The 9522-nt window shown below is 47.3% G+C and overlaps 1 protein-coding gene across 10 annotated transcripts in view; it reads right to left on the bottom strand.

Moving 5' to 3' along the window:
• The window catches only part of c9h18orf63 (chromosome 9 C18orf63 homolog), a 20632-nt gene that overhangs the window by 325 nt on the left and 10785 nt on the right, over positions 1-9522 (bottom strand). For all 10 annotated transcript variants that reach the window (XM_080306831.1, XM_026180492.2, XM_080306833.1 and 7 more), the window contains 3 exons: positions 3501-4364; positions 3163-3246; positions 1-352 (listed from right to left, as the gene is read on the bottom strand). The exon at positions 1-352 is cut by the window's left edge and continues 325 nt beyond it. In XM_080306831.1, the coding sequence (XP_080162957.1) occupies positions 230-352; positions 3163-3246; positions 3501-4364 (1071 nt within the window). In that variant the 3' untranslated portion in view covers positions 1-229. The remainder of the gene's footprint in view (positions 353-3162; positions 3247-3500; positions 4365-9522) is intronic.

Here is a 9522-nt window from a genome sequence, read left to right as displayed (position 1 = left end):
GCTTTCATTTAATCAAAGGTCCTCCTCTGGACCCGCTGTGACTTCATCTGACACCAAAATCTAACGTTGGCAAATGTTCAGCATCTCAATTAGCGAGGATGAGAAGCTCTCATCTGTCCCGGCTGATAAGATTTTACATCAAATTCTTAAAAGGAAAGCTTAGCGCAGCGTTAATACTCCAAAGTAACTCTATTAAGTAAATGCAGCGAGGGGTGAGTCAGTGTGTGCTTCAGGCCTCAGCCAGGCAGCTCATGACCTTCATCATCAGCTCCTCCTTCCTGTGTTTGGCGTTGACGTTCACGCCTCGAGCTTTCAGCCACAGCAGCAGAGTCGCAGAGTTCAGCTTGGACAACTGCAGACAGAAAGAAGGAAGAGGTGAACGAGGCGAGAGACACGACGAGGGGCGAGCGACAGAACGAGGAGTGACGGGTGAAGATGAAGAGCGATGAGAGGAGGGGAAGGAAGGAAAACGAGCGTAATGAAGACGGATGTGCCGTCACGTTCCCGTCAGCAGTCATTCCCAGCCAATTCACCAGTTTTCCTTATTTCCCGTCTCCTCCAGTGCCAGAGGTGTTAAAGCTGTCCAGGTGCTCGCTGCACCTCTCAGACACTCCTGGATCTGTCTGAGGTCACACACGTGTCACTAATAAGGTCATCTCTGACAAACTAACCAACAAACTGCGACTGCAAAGTGGCGTATTGTGCCGTGTGCTATGAACGACGCACGCTGTTTGAAAATTTAATTCTAAAATTACAAAACAAGAAATCATCCAGTTATTTATTTCTGCTTCTCAGCAGTGAAGCCGGTAATCTCTGTGTGCCGGGTCTACAACAGGCCCTCCCCCTGGTAGCACAGGCCGGAACCCCCGACCCAGGAGGCGACGGCCTCAGCCGCGTCATATCGATGTGGAGTAGCTGCACTCTGGACCTCACCCTATCCCTACGGCAGAGACCATCCACCTTCCAGAAAAAGCCCATTTCAGCCACTTATATCCACAACCTCCTCCTAACACTGTTAAGATCAGGCTGAGACTCTAGGGTGTTTCTCAGCTATGATGCGCCACCTGGTGGCAGATGGCTGCATAACATTTAGGACAGTAATTTACCAGCATTGGGCATCAACTAAAATTTGATTAGTAAGTCTGACACCGACCAGTGACACAGTAACGATTGTCAGAACACTAATGATGTCATTTACTGGGCTAGTCAGCCTGCACACAGAGTAGATCTATTCCCATTTTAATGGTTTAAAACCATTTGGCAACCACAGGGTGCGAGGAACAGCTGGGAGAGGGTCGAGTGCTGAACCTTCGTGGTGATTGCTTTGGTCACTAGCAGGTCAGTCGTTCATGATTTTGTTAAATCTTCAGTTAAACATCAGAATATATGATCAGTGATTTTCTCATGCACACGAGCTCACGTCAGACTGTTTCAGTCTTACAGAGATCTCGGAGCAGTTACTGTTTGAGCAAACGTTTATGTTTCCACATGAATAAAACCATGAGCATTCTATTGTGCTTCTACTGAGCTGGCGTGATCCTTTTTTATGCCAATGTTTGGATTTTGCTTTGTAAAGAAGTGAAGCAGAAAACAGCAAGGACTACAAACATGGAAGAAAAACCCACAAAACCTCAAAAATTGTGCGTTTCGTTCAACAACTCACTGCCTCTTCATCACCTCATCATCACACGTTCATCCCCAGAAAAGTTCAAACTCACAAAAGTTAGATGGAGGGAAGAGGGCACTGATGTGCAGCTCTGTCCTTAAGATCAACACATCTGAAACTGTGTGTGTCCCAGCAGGTCTGAACACCAATAAAACCCTCTCACTCCCCATGGAAAGAGCACAGATCAGATTGATGATCTAATCTAACAGTGTGACCGTGTGCAAAGGCTGAAATATCTTCAGATACTATGAAACATTGATCACTGAAGCCTCTGGACTGGATTTTAAACTGAGTCCAGACTGAAAACAGGTTCAAATGTGTGAAAATGCCCCCGTGCTGGTGTAACGGAGCTGTTTTTGTGAACAATGTGCTGGCAGTGTGTAAATAAGAGTGAAAATGTAAGCGGCGTATTGTTCCTGAAAACTTGCAGGTTGGGGCTGTAAAACTGATGAATGTTGTTATTAATGTGCTCGGCGCCCTCCGGGCTCCCACCTCCTCCTGCCCATTCATCACTTTAACAGTCCTCGCCCTCCCGTGAAGCAGCGTTGCTGAGGAAACTGAGGCAGACAGTGCAGGATGCCGTGTTTGCTATTCATCACGCCAACGTACTTTAATACATCACAGTAATGTGCACGGTCCTCCTCAAGGATGTTTATGAGGAAGCTGAAGCTGTACATACAGTACAAGTGGAAATTCATCAGCCTCCTCTTCCTCGCCCTGCAGCTTCATAAACAGCACAGACAGAGGCTGCGAGGTCAGTTAGACGGCAAACTTTACCAGCCCAACATGCCGATGTACGGCAGACAGACCGGAGAAGCAGCTCCAGCTTTAAAACACATGGAGGGCGGTCCAAAACTGGAGCTCACACGTCTGTGGGCACATTAACCTCACAGCAGGTAAAACTAGCATTAGCACAGTTCACAGGTCCACCTATCTCACCATCCAGCTGTCAATCAGCGAAGACACGCCCCCTGACAATGCAAACTTTGAACCATAAGCTGTTATGATGGGGAAAGTAGCTAAACTAGTTAACTGGTTTGTGTTAAACAAGTAGAGGTAGGTAGACACCACCCATGTTTATGTGAGGTAAAATTTGTGTTTTTCTGAATGGAGTCTGGTAGAGAACAGCAAGTAGGTGAAATGCTAAAGCTGTTGTAAATATAGAGTCCACTCCAACCCAAACCGATTGTTGTCGTGTGTAAAATCTGCTCCGGCTTTAGTTTCTGTGCTGGTATGATGACAGCTTTAAGACTGTGAAGTCTCCTCCACACAGCCCCAACAAATCAAACACCACTAAGAAGAAGACGCTAATTGTTTGTGCTTCACACTTCCCCAATAACAAGAAACGTTTGTATCCAGCTTGTTGTTAACTGGTCACATGTGAGGGTTTGTTCTCATGTTTCAGCTCATGTGTGCACTGGTGAGAAGGTCAGAAAAGAAGGAGAAAGTAAAAACAGAGAAATGGAAATGAGGAAACAGGAAGTTCATCTTCTGACCTGATTGGTTTTGACCATATTCTCCACGTCCACGTCTCCAACTGCGGCTCTGGATTTCTTCGTCTTTAGGTCAAAAGAAACTCTCTGAAACATCAAAGAAGCACAGCAACAGGTGCGTGAGGAAACACCTGAGAGTTCAGTGGAGGGGTGGGGCCTAAAGGTCACACATCACACAGATGTTTGTGGCTTTTTTGTTGGGATCCTCTGAAAGGCGAGAGGTTCAGTGCTGTTTGTCTGTGAGCCAATCAGCAGAATTACTCAAACTCTACTTGAAATTCATCTTCTGTAGGCTCTTTAAAAAAGTGACACCACCATGGTATTTATTCAGGAAGACTCACCTTCGTGCTGCGTTTGGAGGTTTCATTGTTTGAGGTTTCAGAGGACGTCTGTGTTTCATCTCTGCAGCCAGTGACAGCGTCACTTTCAGAGCTGACCTTCAGGGTGATTTTGGAGCCGGTCTTGATCTCCGGCTTTGGAGGGATGATAATCCTCGGTTTAAACTTTGTTACAGGACTGAGGCTGGAGACGCGCTTGATGTTAGCTGGAGGCGGGTGAGCAGCCGCAGTGCTGCGGCTGAAGTGAGGGATGATGGGCAAAGGAAGAACTGGGGGGGGAGCAGCTGATAAAGAAGAAAGGCGAGGAGCAGTGGCGGGAATCTCCTTCCTATAGGAAGGCACCGTCACCCTCGCTGACCCTTCCACAGCTCCACCCAGCTGCTTCTGATTTTGGGGACGCAGCAGGGAAATGGTGACGCGGTGCGATGGACGCTTGAAGACTGGAACAAGTTTGGGAGAAGGGTTCAATGCCGCTTCAGACAAGGGAGTTGAGGAGGAGGAGTGGGAAGAGATGAAGGAGGAAGCAGGCTGGAAGACTGGGAGAGAAGAGCAGGAGGTGGAGGAGGAGGAGGAGCAGGAAGGTTGTGATTCTTGATCTGAGGAGTCAGAAGAGGAAAAAGCAGCATGTGAGGAGGAGATGGAGGAAGACGGAGGCCAGTCTCTGCCTCCACACCCCTGACTTTGTGTCAGTCTCCCGCTGAAGCCACGTCCTTTGTCCAGAAGCTCCTGAGCTCCTTCCTGCTGGGACAGAGGGGTCCAGGCTGAAGGCTGCAGAGGCTGGGGTGGAGGAGGGGGTGGAGGAAGCTGGGTGAGGACCGGCCTGATGGAGCAGGAGGTGGTCAGGTTGATTTCCAAACCATTCAACATCTGAGGAAGAAGAGGAGACCTCAGTGAAGTGGAATAATCAAAATGTTGGACTGGGAAATGTGTTAATGTTTGAAATATCGAATTAGGTTGATAATGACAGAAATGATCCAATTACAAAAATGGTTCTTCATAGTAAGTGTTGCTGCAGATTTAACATCTTAACACCCCTGATGAAGTCACACCCAAACCTCCATCCTGTTCTCAAATATGAAATTTCAAAGTTCTCAAGCAGCAGAGATGAAGATCTCATTCTCAGTCACTCATACCAGCTTTCAATCTAACAGTCACACCCCGATGAACCAACCCGGAACCACCTGGGGATGAGATGGACGCATGTATGGTTAAATGGGTGGAGGGATGGATGGATGGTTAAATGGGTGGAGAGATGGATGGATGGTTAAATGGGTGGATGGAGGGATGGATGGATGGATGGTTAAATGGGTGGATGGAGGGATGGATGGATGGATGGATGGATGGTTAAATGGATGGAGGGATGGATGTATGGTTAAATGGATGGAGGGATGGATGGATGGTTAAATGGGTGGAGGGATGGATGGATGGTTAAATGGGTGGAGAGATGGATGGATGGTTAAATGGGTGGATGGATGGATGGATGGATGGATGGATGGATGGAATGTTAAATGGGTGGAGGGATGGATGGATGGTTAAATGGGTGGAGGGATGGATGGATGGTTAAATGGGTGGAGAGATGGATGGATGGTTAAATGGGTGGATGGAGGGATGGATGGATGGATGGTTAAATGGGTGGATGGAGGGATGGATGGATGGATGGATGGATGGTTAAATGGATGGAGGGATGGATGTATGGTTAAATGGATGGAGGGATGGATGGATGGTTAAATGGGTGGAGGGATGGATGGATGGTTAAATGGGTGGAGGGATGGATGGATGGTTAAATGGGTGGATGGAGGGATGGATGGTTAAATGGATGGATGGATGGATGGATGGATGGAATGTTAAATGGGTGGAGGGATGGATGGATGGTTAAATGGGTGGAGGGATGGATGGATGGTTAAATGGGTGGATGGAGGGATGGATGGATGGTTAAATGGGTGGAGGGATGGATGGATGGTTAAATGGGTGGATGGAGGGATGGATGGATGGATGGATGGATGGATAGATGGTTAAATGGATGGAGGGATGGATGGATGGTTAAATGGATGGAGGGATGGATGGATGGTTAAATGGGTGGAGGGATGGATGGATGGTTAAATGGGTGGATGGAGGGATGGATGGATGGTTAAATGGATGGAGGGATGGATGGATGGTTAAATGGGTGGATGGAGGGATGGATGGATGGATGGTTAAATGGGTGGATGGAGGGATGGATGGATGGATGGTTAAATGGATGGAGGGATGGATGGATGGTTAAATGGATGGAGGGATGGATGGATGGTTAAATGGATGGATGGATGGAGGGATGGATGGGTGGATGGATGGATGTATGGATGTATGGTTAAATGGGTGGAGGGATGGATGGATGGAGGGATGGGTGGGTGGATGGATGGATGGATGGATGGAGGGATGTATGGTTAAATGGGTGGATGGAGGGATGGATGGATGGATGGTTAAATGGATGGAGGGATGGATGGATGGTTAAATGGGTGGATGGAGGGATGGATGGATGGATGGTTAAATGGGTGGATGGAGGGATGGATGGATGGATGGTTAAATGGATGGAGGGATGGATGGATGGTTAAATGGGTGGAGGGATGGATGGATGGTTAAATGGATGGATGGATGGATGGATGGTTAAATGGATGGATGGATGGAGGGATGGATGGGTGGATGGATGGATGGATGGATGGATGGATGGATGGATGGATGGATGGTTAAATGGGTGGAGGGATGGATGGATGGAGGGATGGGTGGGTGGATGGATGGATGGATGGATGGATGGATGGATGGATGGATGGTTAAATGGGTGGATGGAGGGATGGATGGATGGTTAAATGGATGGAGGGATGGATGGATGGTTAAATGGGTGGATGGAGGGATGGATGGATGGATGGTTAAATGGGTGGATGGATGGATGTATGGATGTATGGTTAAATGGGTGGAGGGATGGATGGATGGAGGGATGGGTGGGTGGATGGATGGATGGATGGATGGATGGATGGATGGATGGAGGGATGTATGGTTAAATGGGTGGATGGAGGGATGGATGGATGGATGGTTAAATGGATGGAGGGATGGATGGATGGTTAAATGGGTGGATGGAGGGATGGATGGATGGATGGTTAAATGGGTGGATGGAGGGATGGATGGATGGATGGTTAAATGGATGGAGGGATGGATGGATGGTTAAATGGGTGGAGGGATGGATGGATGGTTGGATGGATGGATGGATGGATGGTTAAATGGATGGATGGATGGAGGGATGGATGGGTGGATGGATGGATGGATGGATGGTTAAATGGGTGGAGGGATGGATGGATGGAGGGATGGGTGGGTGGATGGATGGATGGATGGATGGATGGATGGAGGGATGTATGGTTAAATGGGTGGATGGAGGGATGGATGGATGGTTAAATGGATGGAGGGATGGATGGATGGTTAAATGGGTGGATGGAGGGATGGATGGATGGATGGTTAAATGGGTGGATGGAGGGATGGATGGATGGATGGTTAAATGGATGGAGGGATGGATGGATGGTTAAATGGGTGGAGGGATGGATGGATGGTTAAATGGATGGATGGATGGAGGGATGGATGGGTGGATGGATGGATGGATGTATGGTTAAATGGGTGGAGGGATGGATGGATGGAGGGATGGGTGGGTGGATGGATGGATGGATGGAGGGATGTATGGTTAAATGGGTGGATGGGTGGGTGGATGGATGGATGGATGGATGGATGGATGGAGGGATGTATGGTTAAATGGATGGAGGGATGGATTGAGGGATGTATGGTTAAATGGGTGGATGGAGGGATGGAGGGATGGATGTATGGTTAAATGGATGGAGGGATGGATGGAGGGATGGATGGTTAAATGGGTGGAGGGATGGGTGGGTGCTGGTCAGGAGAAACCTTTCTAAAGGTGAATAAACGATCCTTTTGAGCGTCAGTTCCAGCCTCGGCTCAGCCTACAGATGGGATCAGTGGTCTTATACATGGAAATAAGAAGCAGCATAAATATTTCAGTTCACCCTGTGAGCGCTGAATCGATCGCTCGCACAGCTGCAGCCTGTGAATAAGAATCATCTGCAGGACAAAATGAGAAATAACTTTAATCCCACCTGCTTTATTGCACTTTATCCCTTCATCTATTGACTTGTGTGAAAGGAAAGAGCTGTGCAGAAAACACATTTATTCAAGCTTAAAGGCAGATATGCTACCTGTTGTACTCCTGTGCATGAAAGGTTTTTCGGGGAGGATTAAAAAATGTTGATTTTTATTTAAAGAAAGTCTTTTAAAAAGATGATGAAACACTTTCTAACTGCTTCGTTACAACAAGGCCTTGGAACGGTGGTTAACAGGTCGAGTTATCTTCTTCCTCTGCAAAGAAAATACATCATTTCTTTGTTCAGGGACACAAAGCCGAACCTTTCAATGGCTGCTGAGTGAAAGCACATTTCTTATATTATATGAGACCTCTGGACTTTTCTTTCTCCTTCTCTCTGACATCTGTATCATGAAAATTTATTCGCAGGATCCGGAGAGACGCTGTTCTCCTCCTCTTTCTCCTCAGCGCTCATAAAACTGCCTGTGGAGAGTTTACAAGGTGGGAACGCTCAGAAATCACTGCTTTGCCCACACCAACACTCACACCTGCTCGCCAGGCCATGACAGAAAGATCTGTGAGGTATACTCTGTTTGGAACACCAGGCTGTCCGAGCTGCTTCAAGTCCTCGTGGCTCAGATTTAACAAGGAGCTGGAAACGTTCCTCAGAGCTTTTGGTCCACGCTGACTCGACAGCATCATGTTGGTGCAGATTTACCGCCCGCATCCATGAGAATGTGAATTCCATCACATCCCGGAGCTGTGACAGGACTGAGATCTGTGGAGACCGTGTGAGGGCAGTGAACTCAGGTTCACGTTTGAGATGCTCTGAGCTCTGACACATGGAGCATTATCCTGATGGGAGAAGCATCACAAGATGGTTCACATGATGAGCAGCAACACTCAGGTTAGCTGTGGGGTTTAAATGATGCTCAGATGGTACCAAGGGTCCCAAAGTGTGCTCAAAACGTATCCCGCACACCATCAGGAGGATGAACTGCTGATAAAGGCAGGATGAGTCCATGCTTTCATGGGGTTTACACTAGAGATGGACCGATCCGATATTACGTATCGGTCCGATACTGACCTAAATTACTGGATCGGATATCGGAGAGAAATAAAAAATGTAATCCGATCCATTAAATATTACGAAAGCACCTCACAAAACTTGTGACATGGCGTAACTCAGCTCAGAACCGTAGCACGTCTGAGAAGTATGCGTCACATGATAGAGCGGCTGTGGCGTGCGAGACCTGTCGGCGGTCTGGTGGAGCATTTGGAGCCTCGCTACCAACCCTGCATTTCATCTCCGAGGAAGTTTTCCCAGAGAGAAGTGAAGCAAGTGTGTAAGTTCACCTCTGAATGTTTGTAAAGTATTCCAGCCTAAGGCTTAACAACTAATCTCTCTCCCTCTCCTGCTGCTACTTCAATCATGAAACTGATCAGCTGATCGGCTTTTCTGTCGCGAGTCTCTCTGGTTTGTTTTTGGCCCACTTTGCACCAGAAAGAGGAAACCAGTGGCTGAACAACAGCAGCACGTTTAAGCTTGATCAGCTGTTGTTAGAATGTATTTAATATTACTTTCTACTCGAAGATCTTTTTCTAGCTGACGGCTGTAACTGTGCAGGGGCGGATCTAGCAGAGTTTAGCCAGGGGGGCCGATAGGGCATTAACAGGGAAAAGGGGGCACAAAGACATACTTTTCTTTCTTATTCTCATTTAAAATGTCGAGCTTTTAATAAATAATTATCTGAATCTGATGTAAAACGAATAGAAGTCCATTACTGTATATAGTAACTGTTAAGTCTAATATACCCCAGTAAGCTATAGTACTTTTTCCATCTGTGCAGTCTGCAGTTCTGTAGAAGAAAGAGGTTGAATCTATTTAATTATTGTGGAAAAATAATTGATTTC

The sequence above is a fragment of the Astatotilapia calliptera genome, chromosome 9, assembly GCF_964374335.1.
Source record: "Astatotilapia calliptera chromosome 9, fAstCal68.1, whole genome shotgun sequence".
In the NCBI taxonomy this organism is placed as follows: Eukaryota; Metazoa; Chordata; class Actinopteri; order Cichliformes; family Cichlidae; genus Astatotilapia; species Astatotilapia calliptera.
This window is presented reverse-complemented; position numbering and strand designations above follow the sequence as displayed.